Source organism: Ailuropoda melanoleuca, chromosome 16, assembly GCF_002007445.2.
Source record: "Ailuropoda melanoleuca isolate Jingjing chromosome 16, ASM200744v2, whole genome shotgun sequence".
NCBI lineage: Eukaryota > Metazoa > Chordata > Mammalia > Carnivora > Ursidae > Ailuropoda > Ailuropoda melanoleuca.
Window position 1 is genome coordinate 14,547,156 of NC_048233.1, and position 21,379 is coordinate 14,568,534.

Here is a 21,379-nt window from a genome sequence, read left to right on the forward strand (position 1 = left end):
ACACCAAAAAGTCCAAAGGGGTTCAAAGTAGGAAAAGTTCACTGGAACCACTACCGCCTTGACAGATACAAAACGGAATGGTCTTGGAAGTGTTCCTTTATGTCCAAAACCAAACTAGATCACATCCTCCCTTAACTCATGAGTGAGCCGGGGAAGCAGGCCAGCCCAGGGTCCAGCAGTATAGGAGAGCAGAGCTGTTTAGAACAAGAGACGATGGATGAGACTTGAGCTGAGACTCTGCCTGCCTGTGACTCAGTTGTCTCATCTGTGAAATGGACATGCTGATGGTGGCTTTATGGTAGCACAGGGCTTCAAGAAGATACAATAACATGTGCTGGAGCTGAAACCAATATGTGAAAAAATAGCATATTGCATGGCCCCTGGGACAAGCCAAGCGCCCACAGTTCCCAAGGGCCATCTTGGAATTCTTGAATAAATGTGATCAGAGCATCTGAAGTTGGTCCCTGAATTGGGCTGGGCCAGTTTCCCCAGGGTGACAAGTGAACCCCCACCCCGATCACACCTAATCACGCAGCTCAGAATATAAAGGAGGCGCAGCCCGTGATGCATTGCGGACTCTTATGTCATAAGCGTGGGGTGCCGAAGCAGGAGCTGCCCCTCCTGATCAGAGTCCGGACTGTCCGGGCTGCCTTTCCGCGGTGATTCTCTATTGCCCAGTGCATCAGCAACGTGTCGTGTCTAGTGCCCATCTGACCCACAGAGACATTCACAGCAGAGCAGAGCCACGACCTGACATTCAGGGAAAACGTCTGCCACCGTGCAGACAAGCCGTGCCGATTCTCTGCACGAAAACGTCCGCAAAGCTGGCTGCGTCTAAGCCAAAGGCGCCAATCTGTACAAACTGTAAGATGTACAAACTCTCCCGGGTAGAGTTAAGAAAAGAGGTTTGGAGTGAGCAGGCGCCGCGAACACCGCTCGATCGTAAATGCGAATAAGAAGAGCTTCCTCCGTGGTGTTGTGTGGAGGATTAGACGTAAAGCCTTTGGTGTGGTGCCTGGTGGTTTGAGGATGCGGTGACATCATGGAAAAGGTAGAGGCTGAGACTACAGCAGCCTGTGCTGCGACACGCTGCAGCAGCGAGCCCTTGAGAAGTGACCCGCCGTCTCTAAGCCTAAGTGTCCCCGCAAAAACAAAGCAATACCAACCTTGTGGGGTTGTGCTAGAAGTCAGAGCCGGGGCCTGGCCGAGCTGGCACGCCATGAACGCTGTCCAGCTCTCCACGTCCTGGGCACGTCCAGACCGCCAGACCCCCCGCTCGTTGCAGCCCCATGGCACCTCCGCAGTGGGCATGCGCAGGTGATTCCGTGATCCACCTGTGGCAGCACTTCCCACGCGATGCCCAGCGCGAGGCCGGCTCCCCAGATTCGCGGAAACAACCCTCCGTGCTCAGTGCTGCCGGACTTGGGAGTCAGAGACTCTGTAAGACAGGCATCTGTCTCAACTGCACACTCGTGTCCGACTGGGGTGTGGGAGCCTCAGTTTGACAAATGTTACAAGAAGGGAGAAGCATCCAAGCCATTCCAGATAGCTGTGCTAATTTGCATTTTGTAAATCCATTGTGCTGTCACCAAGGCATAAAATAACAATAGTCACTTCTTCCATTTTTTTTTTCCTATTGCTGCAGGACAAATGAATGAATTATCTAAATGTCTCAATTCTGCCCTATGATAAGATCGGTTGTAGAGAGGAGGTAATAAACTAACTTCCCTGTGCTGTTTTCCTAATGGAAAACGTGTCTTCACTCACTGGCTGCAGGACCCTGGGTTGCTACAGTTTACTAATGCTCTAGACGTCCTCACCCTGCAAAGGGCTGTGTTTCGTAAGCTGGACAACCGATCATGGCAATTGTCTTAGCCTGCGGCGCAATGGCTCTGCCACTTCCATCTCCTCCCGGTGCAAGTCACACTGTTGTTCCACATGCCTCCCGGGAGCTGAAGAAGACCCCGCCATTGTTACGTTTACCGCATACACCACACCACTGATTAACTTGCAGCCAATGCGTATCTCTTCCTGGCTCTGGCCTGGCTATCGGGAAAACTGGGACCAGAATCAACTAGTATTTGTCAATTTATTGGCATCGTATATAATTTCTACTTCAAAGCAAAAGTATGAACCTAAGAGAGGGGGTGCCTCAGTCAGTTAAGCGGCTGCCTTCGGTGGAGGTCAGGATACAGGACATCGGGCTCCCTGCTCAGCGGGGAGTCTGCTTCTCAAGTTCTCTCTCTCTCTCTTTCCCCCTCCCCATCACTTGTTCTCTCTCTCTCTCAAATAAATAAATAAAATCTTAAAAAAAAAAACAAAACAAAACTAAGAAAGGATGTCCAAAGGCAATTTTCCTGTCTAAATAAAGTGCTGTTTTGAAGGGGTGGTCAGCCACCTGAAATTTCCCAAAGATGCGAATGACTGCTGAGACCAAGTCTAGTTGTGGCCATGGAATGATCAGCTCTCAATCCACCTTCATGTGCACCTGAAAGGGTCTTTGTGGAGGAGGGAATCTATGGAACCTGGACCAGTGATTTCCAAATGAGGCTCCAAATCTCCTCTCTGCAGCTTCGACAAGAGAAACTCTGATTTTACCTATTTATACAGTGGTATTACTATATAAAATTTCAGGTCTTGAAAAGATGCTTTTTATGCTTAGAAGTTTTTACTCCATTGACCCATGATACCTGAGTAAAGATTTGCAGGCTATATACAAGTCCAAGAGAGTTGAGTCCAAATTTAGTTTTTGTACTTACTGTGTGACTTTGTATACACTACTTGACTTATATTTGAGTCTCAATTTCCCCATCTGTAAAGTGGGGCTATCTGTGAAAGGTCTTAGAATACTGAGTTCAGTTCTTTTTTCCCTTTCCTTAGACTAAATGGGAGGCAGAAAGCCTTAGCATATGATACCAGCTTAAAGTAAGAAACTCTGAAACAGGACCAGCTATAGATATTAATTTCTCACTGTGTGAGTATATTATTCCTTGTTTTCCATTATCTGAAAGACACTGTGTGTTCATTTGGGGGGATGATAGGAATTACTAAAGTAGGACAAATTATGTTTCGGTCCACAGCCAGGTTTGAGGGACAAGAAAAGAAGCAGGAATTGGGCCAAGTGCCTGGAACTACACTCAGGAAGGAAAGAGCCCATGGGACCAGCCTGGACCAGGACCATCTGGGCTTGGCAGGAGCCCTGATTCATTGCCCACCTTGTCCTCACACCAAAGCAAAGGCAGTGTGCCTGAGGCTCTTCAGGAAGCATTCAGCTCTCAAAATATCCCCTTTGATACAGGAATCCAGATTCAGGACTTTAATCCTCTCAGAGCAACAGATAGCTGTATCTTTCCCCAATTCAGATTAGAGTCTACTAAATGTAGTTCCTAGTAATTCCTTTTAGCTTACCAGAATTTTACTAGCTTTTTATTTTTTCGCTTTTCTTTTACAAATTTGATGAGGTAAACCCAAATATTTGGATACTGGAAGATACTCTTTGTGGTAACTATACCCCTTCTCCCCCAAAACACTGAGCGCTTCCTATCAAACTGAGCTCAGAGCACCAGCTTCTTCCGCCTCTTTCCTGTCCTCTATTCTGAGGACAGAAAGGAACAAAGAGGCCAGGGACGGAGGTTGTGAGGTGATGTGGAAGTAGGTCTTGGAGATACCCGCCACCAGGAGGACACTGTGGAACCAAGATGGTGGAGAGAATGGCTGGGGAGGGTAAAGATGTGAGTCCACACTGACATTTCTGTCGGGGACCCAGGACTACTGGAAATACCACCTTCCTCTGGAATTGCCTATAGCAACTGCAGCTTTTTGTTTTTTAAATTTTGTTTTGTTTTAAATAAGGAAAAGAAGCCCCCAGAGAAGGGTGGTAGAATGGTGCCTGCCTGCCCCGCCTACCTCATTCCTAGGGGCCTTACATAACTCTACAAAGATCTCTGACTAGACTAACTTGGAGGCATGCCCTTTGGGAAAAACTAAATGTCACAGGAGAAAATCACAGCCTCTAGGAAACACCCCACTGCTGGTTTTAGGGTGTACTTTTGCCCCCAGGCGATCAATAAGACTAGCACCAGGGATAAATAATGCAAGCTGCACGGTTCTTTAGATCATGTTTCCTGAGGCCAGAGGCTGTATCTAGGATTTGCCTTTTTATCTAATTCTTAAAGTAGACACTTACTAAATGTTTATTGAATGAACATTGTCATCGCCTACTTAGAAACAGCCAGTCTCTATATAAACCCCTTTATTGAATCCAGACTTTCTCATACTGTTCCAGTCCGCTCGCGTAAGCATTGAGGGGAAAAGTGAGCAGACGCAGCCCTGGTGAGATCTCTACATAACCCCTAGCGCAGCCGCCATAAATTTACTTTTAGAAAACAAATGAATCTCAATTTCCTATAGATTTTCTTAGAGAAAAATACTGAAAGGAATAGTTTTAAGTAACTAGAGTATCTCTCACATCTGTTTCCTATGACCCAGTGCCTCTTCAGTGGAGGCGGGGAAGAGAGAATTTACTGAGAATTCACCTTTTATAAGCAGTACAAGACGACAATCGTTGGGATAAGGAAACCCACTGGCTCTTTGGGGATAACTACCCAGCCGCAGTACAGCGAGATAGCTCCAAGCAGAGCAAGTCAGTCCTGCCAAAATGAGGAGGCGAAGATCAGAGTCAGGGCACTGGAAGTGGCTAGAATTCCTGAAGAAGGGCACCAGAGTGGAGTCTGCATAGGGCAACACTCCCCAGTGTTTAGCAGAGCGGCTGCTACCAGGTTGAAAGTACAGTCGAGCTACCAGAGGTAGCGGTGCTGGAGGCCATGAGAAGTCAGCCCAGCAAAAGCGAAGAGACCTGTTGAACACCATTTAACACTTTGGGAATCCATCTGAGATACAAAGTAACTGGGAAGTTCATCCATAAAATTAAGGAAATTCCTTAGAAGTAAGGACTCCACAGTAAAAACTACTCTTGACAGGTACAGACAAAGCAGAAAATTAAGCCCTGACCACATATGCAAAAGAGAGGGTTTGTAGATAAAGCCCCATCAAGTTAGAAGACATTGTGAAACAACCTGAGCCATCAGGACCATCCTAGCGAAGTATAAAACCAAAGCCACACAAGTTCAAAGTGATCGGCCAGCACAGAATTGCTTGCTAGAACAAGAATAAATATTCTTCAAGGAAAGATAATATGTTCTAGAGTAAGACATCTCTGCAATGCCAAGTATATCATTAACAATTACTACACATGCTAAGAAAGTGGAAACTAGAACCCAAAGTGGGGGAGGAAAAAAAGCAATCAATAGAAACCGAGCTTGAGGTGGTCCAAATGTTGGATTTAGCAGGTAAGGATTATAATGTAGGTTTTACGTGTTACAGAAATAAAAGAAATAAAAGAAAAATACAGAAATAAATACAGTTATTCAAAGAATTAAAGAGAAATATTTTAATGAGTGAACAGATGGTCTTGGCAGAGAAATGAAAGCTAAATAAAAGTATGAAATGTAAATGTTAGAATAAAATACAGTAACTAAAAAAAAATTCTTTGTATTACAACATGTTGGAAAAGAGACCACAGGGGTAGGGGGAGGAGAGCTGGTGACTCTGAAAACATAATAACACAAATGTCCCAACCTGAAGAATGGGAAAAAATTTTTTTTAATTAAGAGATTCAGAGATCTTTGGGATGATATCAAGTGGCTTACATACATGTAATAGGAGGCCAAGGAAAGGAAGAGAGAAAGGAGCAAAAAAAAGTATTGGAAAGAATATGGGCTTCGATAATGGGAAAACAGGACTTAGTCATTGAATCCCACACAGGATAAATACCAAGAAAACTACATCTATCAGTTTTATAATCAAGCTGCTGAAAATGAAAGACACTGGAAAAAAATCTTGAAAACAGCTAGAAGGAAAAGCATGAATAATGACTGACTGACTTATCATTAGGAACAATGGAAGCCAAAAATCAGTGGAATAACACTTTTAAAGTTCTAGAATAAAAACTGGCAACCTAGGGGCGCCTGGGTGGCACAGCGGTTAAGCGTCTGCCTTCAGCTCAGGGCGTGATCCCGGCGTTCTGGGATCGAGTCCCACATCAGGCTCCTCCACTATGAGCCTGCTTCTTCCTCTCCCACTCCCCCTGCTTGTGTTCCCTCTTTCGCTGGCTGTCTCTATCTCTGTCAAATAAATAAATAAAATCTTTAAAAAAAACAAAAAAACAAAAAAACCTGGCAACCTAGATTTCTGTATTCAGTGAAATATGTAGTTTGGGCCCAGATGGAATCAGAGAAACTGGATTTACCCTCAAGCATGAAACAATTAAAAAACAAGCAAAATGTTTGAAATTCATGAAAGAACAGTTTTCAGAATATTGGACACTGGGCATTGAATGATGAAATCAAATGAAAAAACCCTACAATTGCTCAGCTTTCTGCCTAGAGATCGTTTCTAACCTGAAGTGCAGGGAGGGAGAGCCCAGGTGGAGTTAAGCAGACTGTGAGTTGAAAACACAAAGATTACAGTGCAGCAAGGACAAAGGGGCTAAAGTTTATAGCACAGAGTAACGAGAGGAGAAAGCTATGGCGAGAGAGCTCTGGAGATCTTTATAGGATCCCCACAGAGTCTTATGTTGAGTATGGATCAGTACAAGTATACAAGAAAATGGCCCAAGGCTGAGGAAAGAACCCCCAAAAGGCTTGGGGAAACAACTGTCAGAGCTCACACAGAACCAGGAATAGTTCTTATTACCATCGGCTAGAGTAGGAAACATCCTAATTCATGGAACAATAGCTTGGGTATAAAAAGGGTTTTGTCTCAATAGTGGGATAAAATCAGGTTTAATGGAAATGCTATTCAAGTCCCACCTAACAGAGGCAAGATCAGAAAGAACCAGATTCTTTCCAAGTAGCTTAACAGTAACCCAAAACAAAGCACGAAGCTGTTTATAGGAATACAAAAGCATCCAACAAGGTAAAACTTACAGGGTCTTTCATCCAATTAAAAATCACTGGGCACACAAAGAAGCAAAAAAATAGACCCATAATACAGNAACCAGATTCTTTCCAAGTAGCTTAACAGTAACCCAAAACAAAGCACGAAGCTGTTTATAGGAATACAAAAGTATCCAACAAGGTAAAACTTACAGGGTCTTTCATCCTTATAAAAATCACTGGGCACACAAAGAAGCAAAAAAATAGACCCATAATACAGAAAAAAAAATCAATCAAAACTAACCTACTCATTATAAAGATGACAGAATTCATAAACAAGACCGCTAAGACATATATTTTAACTATATTCTCTGATTGATAAAGTCAAAGAGTTATTGAGGAAATTGAGACACGGAAGATACCTTAAAATATCAAATCAAACTTTCAGAGATGAAAACTAATGTCTGAGATGAAAAATACAATGAAAGAGACTACAAGCAGACTAGAAACTCCAGAAGACAAGAGTAGTGAACTCAAACGCAGCAACAGAAACCGCTCAAAATGAAACACAAAGAAAAAGGACTGGGGAAAAAATTAACAGAGCATTAATGAACTTGGGGAACTTCAAATGGCCTAATAAACATGCAGTTGGAAAATGCCAGGAAGGTAAGGGGGATCCCCCCCAAAAAGTAATAATTGCGGAAAATTTTGTCAAATTTAATAAAAACCGTAATCCCACGATCCCAAGAAGCTCAATGGACACCAAGATCAAGAAAACAAGAAGAAAGCTACACAAAGGCCAAGCCGTCAGAATGGCTTAACACCAGTGAAGAGATCTGCACTTTGGCCGCAGCAATGAAGAAGCAGCAGGTGATTCTAGTTTCAATCCGCCCCCCCCCCTTTTCAGAACCAGTATCATGACGTCCCCTCAGAGATACCAGCCTCAACTGCCCAGCATCCTCTCCTCAAAGCTTTGTCCCAGCTCCTCAGGGCATCTCTCCTTTGTGTTCCTGAGGCTCCAGGACCAACACCAGACAGCACTTCCCCCAGGGTGCTGTGTCCAGGCTTTCCAGGGCCCTTCCCCCAGGCTCCTACATGCTGATAAACCCAAACCATCCCTTTGCTCCCCTAGCCCAAGGGATGGAAGCTGCTTCCTATCATGACGACCTCTGTGATATCTCAGTGTTGTTTTTTTTTCCTGTTTAACCAATTCTGTTTATTAAATGCTGTTTTAAAAAACAGAGAAGGATGATTACATCTTGTTAGGTAAAAGTATGAATTTTTAAAAAGGATTGTATGGAATCTCAAACATGCATAGAAAAGTTAGTGTACAGGATAAGTAGTCAGAATTGGAACAGGTGGGTTATCGAGCTTTTGCAAATCTACCTCTCTTTTCTCGACTTTGTGATTTGGAGTTTGCCAGGTGTGTTCCCAATAGATTCTGCCCGAAGTGTGTGCTACAGGGAGACAGGAAGCTAGAGGGGAACAAGGCAGCTGCTCCCTTCTGTTTGACTTCCCGCTCATATTAACATCACCCTAATAATGGTTCTTCACTCTCTAAGTAGCAAGTGATCCCCAGTGGGTTCCAGTTACCAGTTAGTTTGTTTTTTCCTGCCCTCCCAGGAAATGCCCTCACAGAAATCTGAGTACCAGCTGGCTGGCATGGTCTCCTGGGGTCTGAATCCCAGCTCTGTGGTATTTTCTCAACTGAATTCTTCTCTGAATTCCTGAGGCCACAGCACCAGACAGGCTGTGCCCCCTTCTCAGGGGTTTGTTTACCAGCTGTGGGGTCTTTCTTCTAAACTTCTCAGGTACCAGGGACCAAACTCCCCAGATGTCTGGATCCGAACTCCGCGGTACCTCTCCCTCAAGCTTCTAAATTCTGTGACTTCCAACTCTTCCCTTTGTTCCCACAACCCGGAAGGAGGCAACTGCTTCCTGCCATCGCCACCACCGTGGTATTTTCCATTGGAATTTCATAGCATAAAGACCTCTTTATAAATTACACCATTCTTTTACTATCATATATGTCTCATTCCACTCAGGCTATTTTAACTTTTCTATCTTTCTCTTATCCCTACATTTTCAGAGACTGTCAATAAGGGCTAAGTTACAAATGAGTGTCAGTGCTTATGACACGGAAAAGATCGAGAGTAACCTTCACCGTTCTTATGTTTGTTTCACTTTGCCCGAGGGGCACTGTTTTAGGGAAGATTAGCAACTCCCGTAAATCTCTCATAATCTGGGGGGAAATTAGACCCTAGGACGCTGTTTCCTTGTCTATAAAACACAACTCACAGAGCTAATGCAGACACCTCAGGAAATATTTCTGTGGAAGCACTTAGTAATCGTAAGTGCTGTAACACATTTGTTTTTACCCCTGTGACCAGCTCTTAATAGATGCTGAACTGTACTGAAAATCAGTTAAAAAAATAAAACAACAAAAAAAGAGTGGGCCTCTGTGTTTCCCATTCAGCTCAACCCTGATCCGCAGTCTACATACCAAAGATCCCTTTTGCCAACGAGACAGAGGCCATTTATTAACATACGGCAAATACTGTTTATTGCAGACTTTCCAGCTGACTCATGTGAAAAAGGCACTATGAAAATTAATGAATCTAGATAATCTCTCTAAATGGATTTATGTTAAAATATACAACATTCTTACATAACATCTGTTTTATATATGTGAAATAATATAACATTTAATGACAAAAATTGTGTTTCCAAAAATAACATTTGTTGAAGGTTAAGTATCTTTCTTTTCTCTATCTAGAATCTTTCACAGGATTAAAATACACGTAAATTAAGTGTTTCTTATTACCAGAAAAACTTGACACAGATACACAAAGTGGCCCCAATTATCCATTTAACTACTCATATCAATATTCAGAACTGAGGCCTTCATTAAGCAAAATACTGTAATGCACACCAATGCGGGCTACTTTCTGGGACACATTTTTGACTGCATCTGACCTCTTTTCCACTTGTGCTTTCTCATATATAAGAACACAACATAGATAATAAGGAGAATATAAACTAAATCAAAATACAGGCTATACAAGGAATTGTGATCAACAGAGCCATGACAAATAAATTGTCTTGGGAATGCTCCATGGGTTCTATATTTGCATGTCCAAGGCCTTGTTGTATTTTGCAGTTCATTAAATGTTTTGATTTTTTTAAAAAACTCTTGGCATTAAGAACTTTAAATAAATCTAAATAGTCTATCAATGAGTACATCAAAGAAGAGACCTAAGCAGAGGCTGGCCTCAAGTAAGCTACACTCTGAATGACAGACACCAGAGTCATGGGCAAAACTGAAATTACTTAGATTTTAAATCATGGGCAATATCTTTATTTTGCTGCAGTAAATAAATTAACCGCTGTCAAAAGAGGCCTGCTTACACACTGAGATGGGGATGAAATAATTAATCCAATAAAAGAAACCTCACCTTGGTAAAGCAGGCAACATACTTTCCAAGGGCAAAACATCTATTTAAAATTAGTCGGTTTTAATAAAAATAATGGGCCAGGAAACAAGTCCTCTGCTTACTTATGTTTGCATTGTTTCTTTATGGCGATAACTTAAGTATTCCGAGAAATAAGAATCTGACATTCCCTTCATGGCTTCTTAAAACAAAGCACGTTGGAATAATGCCACAAATTTAAATGGAGTTTAAAAACAAATTAGTGACTGCTTCCCTCATCAAAAGACTCCACTCCTGAATCACTAGCAGCGGCACTGATTTTTTCCTGTCGTCTTCGCATGATTTCTTGCAACTCGGAGCTGCCGCTGTTATCCTGAAAAATAAACACGGTTCAGACAAGACGGTTACGGGTTGATGCAGGCTGCGGGTCATGTAATGAAACGGTTCAGGGTAAGAGTCCTTTGTTTTTCTCCTAATACCTCTTGGGGAAAACTGAAGGCTGCCCTTCATATAAAGTGATGCTTCTGGACTTCACCAATACATCCCATTAGTCATTTTTTCATTTATGAGGTGTCTTAAGGCAATTCATTCACCACGCCTTTCACTTGGACATGATAAAGATAAATCAATAATGTATGTGGAATGCTCCAGATTCCCCTGGAGAAATAAGATATGTGCACAATAAGCATAATAAGATGGTAAATTATCAAAGAACCTTCAAGTCAAGCAAGATATTCATTTGCCCTTAGGGGATTCTAAATTCGGCTCCAAGACTGGGCTCAGGGTACACCGAGCTCCCTTCAGAATACAGGAAGGCTCTGACCCTCTGACCTCATGTCAGCTTTTCTCCTTGCCACGCTCTACCTACCATCCCTGTGGACCCTCCTTATTCTGCTCTTATCAGTGGAAGCTTCTGACAACCCAGGTGACTCATCTAAAAGATGGACTAGGTGCAAGAGAAGGGTGTGGTGAGAGGGCGGCTGAGGAAGATGAAGAACCCCCATTCACATCCAGAGGAACGGAAGTGAGAGTCCAAGAAGTGGGTGGTGAGGGCAAGTACAGACAATCTGACACAAAGGAATTCAGAAGTTTTGGAACCTTCTATCATACCCTTGAGAAGGAAATTTATACACTCTCAATAAAGTTAAAATGGTAAAAAAAAACTGCCTCAGAAAAGATACAATCCTTATTCATATTCAATATTACAGAATGCCTAATACAGAACACACCCAAGATCCACCTAATAAGGAACTCCCAAGATCAATGTTGTAGGAAACATCTCCAAGGAAATAAAATTTCTCCTGAGAGTGGTTACAGGGTTGCACGCACGAAGCTATTTCACTCTGACTTATTTCACTGTTGAATTTAGAGGATATACATGCTAGAGAGAATTATGTATCAATTTTACTCCAAAGCCAATATCCTCTCGTTTGAGTCAAAGTATAATTTCATGAAAGCTATTAAGAGCTAGGAGAATTAACAGTTTGAAACTACTACCCTTACACAGCCCATTTTAAGAAGAGCAGGATACGGGAAGCTTAAGGATATTCAATCTAGAAAACATTTCCTCTCCTCCTTTCCTGCCAACAACTATGACAAAATAATTACTCTTCAGCACTCTTTCTTTTCAATGATTCCTACTTAATATTTTCCGTCTGATAATTTAGGTATACGACAAGACCAAAGACCCACAGCCAGGGCTTTAAGACCTTGTAATCACTAGCTTACTAGAATCTCCAAACTACATATTAAGAACAGGAAAAAGAGTTCTGGCCTCACTCAGAAGTAAATGTCCAGTATTGTGTCAAAATTTAAATTCCTACAGAAGTAGTTAATGCATATAAAATGAGAACATTAGGCTTTTCATTAAATGTCCAAAAGCTTATGCTCCAAGCTTCATGTTACAGGAGCATTTATGATAAATTAATCTCCCTGCAAATGGTCACTGCTGGTCTCCAGTGATCAATTATAGAAGTGGAGTCAAATTTAATTCAGCTCTGTATGAAAGGGAAATTGACCACTATGGACTTAAACAGCTCATTTCAGAGCTTCCAATTTGCAGTCCACACTCTTGATTAACGCAGACAAACACCAACTTAGGTTGACAAGTCATACCTCTAATGCAGCTTTTTGTACAGTGATTTGGCTAAAGACTCTGGACCCTTCAGGGCAGACTGTCCTCAGTTCCTCTTTGTTGAGAGAGAAAAGTTGTGCACCGTTTAATACTCCAAGACTACTGACAGTCCTGAAAAGCATAGAAGAAAGAAAAATACAGCGTTAAAAATATTACCTAGATAGCGGTACCTAGGTGGCTCAGTAGGTTACGGGTCCCACTCTTCATTTTGGATCGGGTCATGTTCTTGGAGTCATGGGATGGAGGCCAGTGTTGGGCTCCACACTGGGCACTGAGTCGGCTTGGGATTCTCTCTCTCCCTCTCCCCCCCCCCCGCCCAGTTCATGCTTTCTCTCTCTCTCAATAAATATATATATATACACAAACACAATCTAAACACACACAATCTAAATAAAACAAAGGAAAGAAGTTTCTGGTCCTGCCATAACCTCTCTTTTCTAAGTGTTCCATACAATGAAACTCTTATAAAATGGTACTACAGTGCCTATTCAGGGCAGTGACAAGGGACCTTCATGATGGTGGCCCTGAGGCTATAAAAGATGATAACGGAACCGACTGTATTTAGTACCATTATTGTTGAGTACCGATTCCCTGAAATACGGTGTTTTATAGGGGAACAGGTAACTTTCTCGTAACCAGGCAACTGACTAACCAATGTATCTCATTTCTCAGTCATGTGGGTATATGAGCTTATAAAATTCTCTTAAATATGTATGATTGAAATAGTTCCTTGTATCAAATACACATAAAATATTTTCAGATTTTTAGATTGTAGGTAAGTAGAATTGTTGCCACGGGTTTACTAAGGTAAAAGCTCTATTAGGTTATAATCTACGATAGGTAATTTATCTATTTTTTATTTGGCTGAGGATCTATATCCTACAGCAGAATGTTCTTCCATATGTCCTCTAAGGTCTGGGGAGTCCAGCTAACACCTTAGTCCTACCCTTTGTAACCAGATGAGGGGGAAGGAAGCTACCGCCTCAAAGCTACTGACAGTTTGCTTAAGGGACCAAGGAGAAGTAGACATTATCAATTAGAAAACAGGGTAACACCAAATTATAGTTATTTCTGCTTCTTCCATTTTTTTAAGCTATAAATATCTATAGTTATTTCCTGAGCATGGAACAAAGGCAGTCTGGGCTCCCGAAATGTTTAAATGACGACATGTTAGCAACCAAACTCAAAATAAGGCATATATTACATACAGAAATGCAAAGTATTCCCAGAGAGACTTACACAGGGCTGAACCCCTTCGACTGTAACCACATCTTCACATCTTCTGGTGTGGAGTCGTACGTGATATTGACAACTGGCACGTTCTGCCGTGGCACATGGAACTTCTTCTGGGCGGCATTGCGACCGATGGTCAGTCTGTGGATGAGCTCATCCTGCACTTCCTCCATCTGAGATTTCCTTCCTACACACCAATGGGGAGCAGGTTATTTTTGAAAACCCCTAACACGTGTCACTCTCTCTAGAACCCCAACGCCCCAAATCCTTTGACCCCAAAAGGACTTCTAATCTAGTGTTCCTACCATCTTTCCTCACTTTCATCCTCACCCAGGACAAACTCCACGATCAATTATTAAAATCCCTCCTTGGCTCTTCTCCTCTGTCTTCATTGTAGTCACTTGGCAAAAGCCCAACCCTTGTTAAATCGAACTTTCTGCTTATTCTGTACCTGCACCTGCACAGTGAGTATACACAACAATGCTGAATGATCTCATGTTAAATTCATGAATATGAACCTCAACCAGGCTGCTGCTTCCTGACAATCGTACTGCGTTTCCTTAGGTCCATGGTCTCAAGTGGGGGAGATTTTGACCCCAAGCAAATCTGCCAATGGCTGGAGACGCTTTCGGACGGCACAGTTAGAGGGGAGGAGGAGAAAGGATGCCAACTATCACGCCGCGGGTAGAGGCCTGGGCTGCACAAAACATTCTACTAGGCGCACGTCAGTATCCTACCAGAGTTATCCAGCCCCGTGGCAACATGGCTCAGGTGGAGAATCTGCCCTAGACCAAATAACTGCCTGCTGTTAGACAAGTATTTACGCTCTTCTTTCTCTGCAAACCTCCAGCACTCATTCCCCAATTCTCACCCTGAACTGACGACCTCACTTTCCTAATGTCGACTAAAATAAAGAAGTTGGAAGAGAACCTCCGTAAATTCCCTTAGCGGTTTTCCTCACCTACCAGCACCTTCCCCATGCACTCTGCCTTCTTTCTCCTCCTTTCTTTCTATCTTCCTTCCTCTCCCCACTCCCTCTCTCTCTCCCTCCCTCCCACATTATGGATCAACTGTTTCCACGCTCCTAAGGCTCAGCCCTCTACGTGTGCCCTAGATCCCATGTCCTCTATTTAAATCCTTCGGTAATTTCTCCCCTATTTATCTAGGTTATCCATTTTCCTTTTACTGAATCATTTCATCAGCAGACAAACATACTATTATGTTGTTATTGTTCCTCTCCCTTTTAAGCCCTTTTTTGACCCCATGTTCCTCCCAGCTACTGCCCATTTCTCTGCTCCCCTTTTGGTAAAACTCCATGAAAAGCTGTCTATACTAGCTGACTCCCATTCTTGTTCTCCAATTTTCTTCTTGAATTCATGGCTAAAAAAGAGGCTTTGGGCCCCATCCCTCTACTACATTTTGCTAAACTACTGTGGTCAGTTCCCAGTCACTGTCTCATTTAACCTACCGGCAATATATGAAGAAGGTGAAAGAACATTCCTTAGAATGCCTTCTTCCTTTGACCTCTAGGACACCACACTCACCTGATTTTCTTCCCGTCTCACTGGCCTCTCCTTCTCAGTACCCTTTTCTGATTCTTCTCTTCCCCCTAGTAATTCATGTTGAAGCAACCCAGGGCACAATCCATGGACCTCTCCTCTGCCTGAACTCACTCCATTAATGGTCCCGGTGCCATGTAAAAGCTGATGACTCCCAAAATTATTTCTCCAGTCAGACTGCTTCTCAGAACTCTGGACCCATATACGCCAACTGTCTACTTGATATATTCATTTAGATGGCTATTAGGTGGCTCAAATAGAATGCTGTCCAAATCTGAACCGCTTATCTTCTTCCTGAAGTTCGCTTTTATGCTTTACTTCCCAACTCGGGTAACGGTAATTCCATTTCTTCAGTTCCTCTGGCGAAATGCCATGGAGCTCTGCTAGACTCCCCTTTGCCCTCTATCACATCCACTCCATCAGCAAACGCTTAGTCCTAGCATCAGAATACACCAAAAATCCAACCCCTTCCCTCCATTGTTTTCTGTGACTAGTTCAGTCTGAGCCACTGGCCTATTCACAGGTTGCCTTCCGTCTACTCTCAACCACTGCAGCCCTTGCTCTTCTTCCTGTTTTCAATAGAACAGCTACTGATCTTTACATACTGCAACTCTTCTGCTCCGAACAAAGTAGTCCCAGTAAAAGGCCTCAGATGACCACTTTCTGAGGTAATGCTACTGCTCTCGGAGCCCTCTGCTCTATCTCAGAATGGCTTCCTTGGTGCTCTTCAAATTTAAGGCCGCTGCCTGGAATGCTTTTACCCCACGAATCCACTTGGCTCATTCTTCGCCTCCTTCAGATTTTCCATATTTAAAATTGCAACCCTCTCCCCAACAGCACTTCCTATGCACATGGCTTTATTATTCTCCAGAACCACTTATAATATTCTCTATCAACTCAATCATTTATTTATCTCCTTTCATCAAAATATATACCTGAAGAGAAAATGGATTTGTGCCTGCTGTTTGCTTTACCTGAAATACCTAGAACAGGGCAGGGATTTAATAAATACTCACTGAATAAATGAATGACTGAGGCATCCTGCTGACTTTTTCAGTGAGAGAGACTTTGAAAAGCATCATATACAAACCCCTAAAGGAAACAGCTAAGAGAATGGAGGCCACAAGAGGAGAAATGATCTGTCAAAATCACATTATTAATTAGCAGAATTCAGTTAGAATTGGATTTCCTGACTTTCAGTTCATGGCTTCTAATTTTTTCATGCCTTAGGTACTCCAGAAACCTGGAGAAGTCAAAAGACAGAGACAGGAGAAATGAAGGGCGAGAGGGAGAAATGAACGAGGGGGGCTAGAAAGGGTGAGAGTGAGAGGGAGCATTACTGACTGGCTCGTTTAAGTAACACAAAGCACGCACTTGCGCTTTTGTAAGTCACCGCGTCAAACTGCCACACAGAACAAGAGTATGTCTCAAAGGAGTAAGAGGGAGGAAGTATCACCACACTAAACGATTTATTTTCTTTGCTACTAACTTAGCCACTGCAAGATCATCTCTAGTCCACAGCATAAGCTTCCACGGGAGTACAAAAACCTCTTCAGCTGTGCCCCTCCTTCTGGTTTCCATTCGCAATGTTCTAGCACAGTAACGAACCAGACTGACTTTACACCTCTTTCTGAAATAACACTTCTGATTACAAAAGATTAAGCCCAAATAAAAGGACTAACATTTCAAAGGAAGTGGAAGAAATGCAAAATACCTAAAGCACTGATATCTTCAAAAGGGATAAAAGGAGAACCTTTTTGAATCCTGCGATAAACCAATCTGAATAGCTTATATGACCCATGGCTCCACGCAGCCAGTTTGAATAGGCAACCATAGCCATTCCAGCAAAAGAATTGTCCTTGTCTCACTCTTGCTACCTGCTACATTTTAAAAAAACAGGCATGTTTGACTTTTTTCCCTTGTTTATGGCTATTTGGTAACTTTTTTAAAGTGAGTATTCACTTTCCAGTTCCTTCCATTTTATTTTTATCAGAAGTCTAGGCAGTAAGCAGAGAATGTAGGAAGCATAAATGGCTTATTTTGAGAGAAATCTGGCTATTGACAAATATACATTTAAATATGTTTGTCTGGTTTTACAAGACTGCTGAGAAGCCCCTACATTCATTCAGAAAAACCGTTCTCCAAAAACGTGCTCAGGAAAAAGCTATCATGAAAATAAGTGTTTTATAGAAAGAAATACATTTATTTAACATGAAACTATGCTTCTGAGATATCTTTAGAAGGGAACTTTGTGTAGGTAAATGCAAATTTTTATTATTGTAAAGAAACAAGTACAGATGTTAATTTGGAGAGAGATGTATATATTTTATATACCAATGTCACCCTTTTATTTATGAAAAACAGATTCAAAAAGGATGAGTCACAATTATCAGGAGAGTTCTCTATCTTTAAAGTATTCAAACTATGCCTCTTTCCCATTAGGTTATTCTTAGTTTCTTAGATGAGGACAAAGAACAAACTGTCCCAACCCACAGACTGTTCCAAATGGGGACTAATGCCTATGAACTCTGATCTAGGCCTGGAAAGAGTGCCACAGTGTCAAAGGTTACTGTGTTGACGTATCAAATAAGGGAAATGTTATAAACTTGTGGTAAAAATGAAAAAAAAAGAACAGTCATTTATGAGAGGGAAATTTTCTTTAGGGAAATCAATAAAAATATTTACAGAACTTTCTCATCTCAAAACTATGTTTTTAAGTGTCTTTGAAAAAAAATAAAAGCATCTTTTAAAACAATACACAAACATTTTTAAAAAATTAGTAGCAGATCTCTACACACACATTCTCACACACAGTTGTTTTTGCCGCACAGTTAATCATTTCTCTAAAGCTGCATTTTTCCCTTCCTTTTTGGTAAGGTTGGGATACGGATAGGAAGGTGCTAAATCAGCTCTACTTTAGGGAAGAAAGTAACGTATAAAAGTAGGCTGATGCTTATTGCATTTAGCCAGAATTTCTAGAATAACTAAACAATAATATACATCTCTTCTTTTAAATTTTTAAAAAAATTTATCAAGAATGACCACAACTGAAGAGATGTGGCTATGATTTATTGAGATAAGAAAAACGTTGGGGAGCCTGGGTGGCACAGCGGTTAAGCGTCTGCCTTTGGCTCAGGGTGTGATCCTGGCGTTATGGGATCGAGCCCCACATCAGGGCTCCTCCGCTATGAGCCTGCTTCTTCCTCTCCCACTCCCTGCTTGTGTCCCCTCTCTCGCTGGCTGTCTCTATCTCTGTCGAATAAATAAATAAAATCTTAAAAAAAAAAAAAAGAAAAATGTCAGATGAAAATGGGAGTAAAAGATTCAGTAATTTAGTTTTGAATCTGATCATCCAATCTCAGCTTTAGAGTTAATATCAGGGGATGCCTGGGTGGCTCAGTAGGTTGAGCGGCTGACTCTTGGTTTCAGCTCAGGTCATGATCTCAGGGTCCTGAGATCGAGGCCCACCACAGGCTCTGTGCTCAGCAGGGAGACTGCTGGAGATTCTCTCTGCCCCTCTCTCTCTGCCCCTCCCCTCCAAAATAAATAAATATACCTTAAAAAAATAAAGTTAATAGTTCAGTAATTGTATTTGAATGGCAGAGATGAGATTCAATATGAAGACAAATTTGGGAGTCATTCCTTCTCTACCAATATGGACAATATTAAAAGAAATGGAAATAGATTGATCACTGACAGTAAAAGTAAGTTTATATGGAGGGAAGAATCCAGAACTGAGCCCTAGGAGAAGCCACATTGCAAGAACAAAAGACACCCTTTATACATATGCACACACACATGTGCATACGCACATACACACATACTGAAGAAACACCTTCCTGGCCCTAGTTTTCCAAGAATTTTTACATGTCCAGTAGAGGAAAAGCCAAGTCATCTTATAATACTTCTACAAACATAATTTGAAGAGTAAATAATAAGAAAAAATATCTTAGAATTACCTTCAATTTTCAAATTACCTACAATGCTGTTCAACAGAACAAACAAGGATAATCCAAAATTTGCCACAGTGTCTTTTCTTTTAGCTTTTTAAAATCTGGTTTTCACAGAAATCTTTCATATAACAAATCAAACTTAATGTTATGAACATATAAAGTTGAAGTCTAAATCAAATAAAACCTGAATTTGGAGGGCAAATTTGACACTGGTATTGGCAGGTTGATTGCATTAAGCTGGTATGCGTATATGTGTGTGGCAAATATGAGGAAGGGGAGCAGGAAAACAATGATGATAACAGTGATGATGATAGTGGCAAATATTTGGACTGCTTAGTATGTGTCATACTGGTCAAAATCAGAGTTTTTCAACCTCAGCATCATTGACATTTTGGACCAGATAATTCTGTTGTGGGGGGACCGATCTGTTCATTGTAGGATGTTGCTAAACACCTGTGAGATGCCAGTAGCGTCCACCCGACTGTGACCAAACATTCCTCCAGACAATACCAAATGTCCCCTGCAGGAAGGGAGCACAACTGTCTCTGGGTGAGAATGACTGATCTAAATGATTTCTACGTATTATATAACCTCATTAAATCCTCACAATTATCCTATGAAGAAGATGCGATGATGTCCCCCCACATTTCAGACACTGAAGTAGAGAGAGGATTATTAAATTGTTGAAGGTCAATGGCCATCAGTGGTGTTTCACTCTACAAACTCAAGCACGTCTGGCTGCACAGTCTGCATTCAACCCCCACAATATACTGGAATATGTGTAGAAACATACGCAATAAAATAGAGAGTGGAGAGAACTTCCTGTTTCTTAGAATGACTTGAAGGACAAGAAACTGGATGAAAGACTTCGCAATCTATGAAGGCCCGTGCAAGTATAAAGGACCATTATTTATATTTAATAGTGTTTAATACCAGTAGAACTAACAGCATTTTACTTAGCAGTGCTTTTAATTCACAGATGAAACTGCACATTGTTGGCTCCCTGGGAAACTTACGATCCACGGAAAGTTGTTTGTGTCTCTGGTTATCTCGCACAATGCTGCCGCCACTGTCGCTGGAGCTGCTGTTCTGACGGGTTACGTTGGCCGGGACCTTTGGCACAGAAACAGGTGCTGGAGTAGAAGGAGGAAGCGGGACGGGAACAGGAGCCGGTGTTGGAGGAGGTGACGGAGCAGAGGGAGTATCCGTTGGTCTGGGACCATACTCCATCCTTTGTTTCTATAAAAAGACAAATAATTCATGTGAAATTGCAAAAATATAAAACCTAGGCTAGGAAAACGGTGTATACCTCGACAGGATATTGTTGGCTGTTTATTTGTAAACTTACCTGCAAATCCATAGCACACCCCCCCCAATCCTATATGATACAATGATCATTAAAAATCATCTTTTAAATATTCTACATTATTTGTTCAAATTCAAAATGTAAATTAAGAAGTCAAAAAGATACACCAATAGCAAATAGTAGTATAATAATAGTAATAAATGTCAAAAAATAAAATTTGAACTTGGAATCACACAAGACCAGGGTAGGTCGAAAGATTTCTGATTATTTTATAATTTCCTTCAATATTAATGTCTAATTGCCCTGGAAGTTTAAATATCAATAACATAAAGCATTACTTACTCTTTAGTTTAAAAGTATCTACATTAAATAATATTTAATTATGCTGTTTCCATGCAGTTTGTTGAGAAAAAGGGTACTATCTCAGTAGATAAAAGGACTATGCTTAAAAATAAATAATTTTTAAATGCTGTTAACTTTTTCAAGTCATAACACTTTCTGCCATCATCTTCATGTTAACTTATAAAAATCAGAAACTTTCCTTGTTAAACAGGAATGCTGTGGGGCAGGTGGTGGTTAGTAACAGTATGGTCTTTAAATGTTCATGACTGCCACTTGAAAACATCTATTTAAAAAAGTCCATGTGAGAATTTGCTTTTAAAAAGCTGAATATGTTAAAATACACAATAACTTTCAGTAATTTTTTAAATCATGATTGTTAGGCTATTAGAAAACTGTATTTTTGTATATTCCCCATTAAACTACACAGAAGAGTTAAAACTTTACAAACACAATGATTTTAACTAATAGATAATTGCATTATAACAA

At 41.3% G+C, this 21,379-nt stretch overlaps 1 protein-coding gene across 4 annotated transcripts in view; it reads right to left on the bottom strand.

The window, feature by feature from the left end:
* Positions 1–9,475: 9,475 nt before the first annotated feature.
* EPS8 (epidermal growth factor receptor pathway substrate 8) overlaps positions 9,476–21,379 on the bottom strand; it is a 178,628-nt gene continuing 166,724 nt past the window's right edge. For 3 of the 4 annotated variants that reach the window (XM_019799146.2, XM_034644769.1, XM_011224299.3), the window contains 4 exons: positions 20,262–20,484; positions 13,740–13,920; positions 12,482–12,611; positions 10,626–10,739 (listed from right to left, as the gene is read on the bottom strand). In XM_019799146.2, coding sequence (XP_019654705.1) covers positions 10,626–10,739; positions 12,482–12,611; positions 13,740–13,920; positions 20,262–20,484 — 648 coding nt within the window. Of the gene's footprint in view, positions 10,740–12,481; positions 12,612–13,739; positions 13,921–20,261; positions 20,485–21,379 lie in introns of all 4 variants that reach the window. The other variant, XM_034644770.1, reaches the window with a different exon arrangement.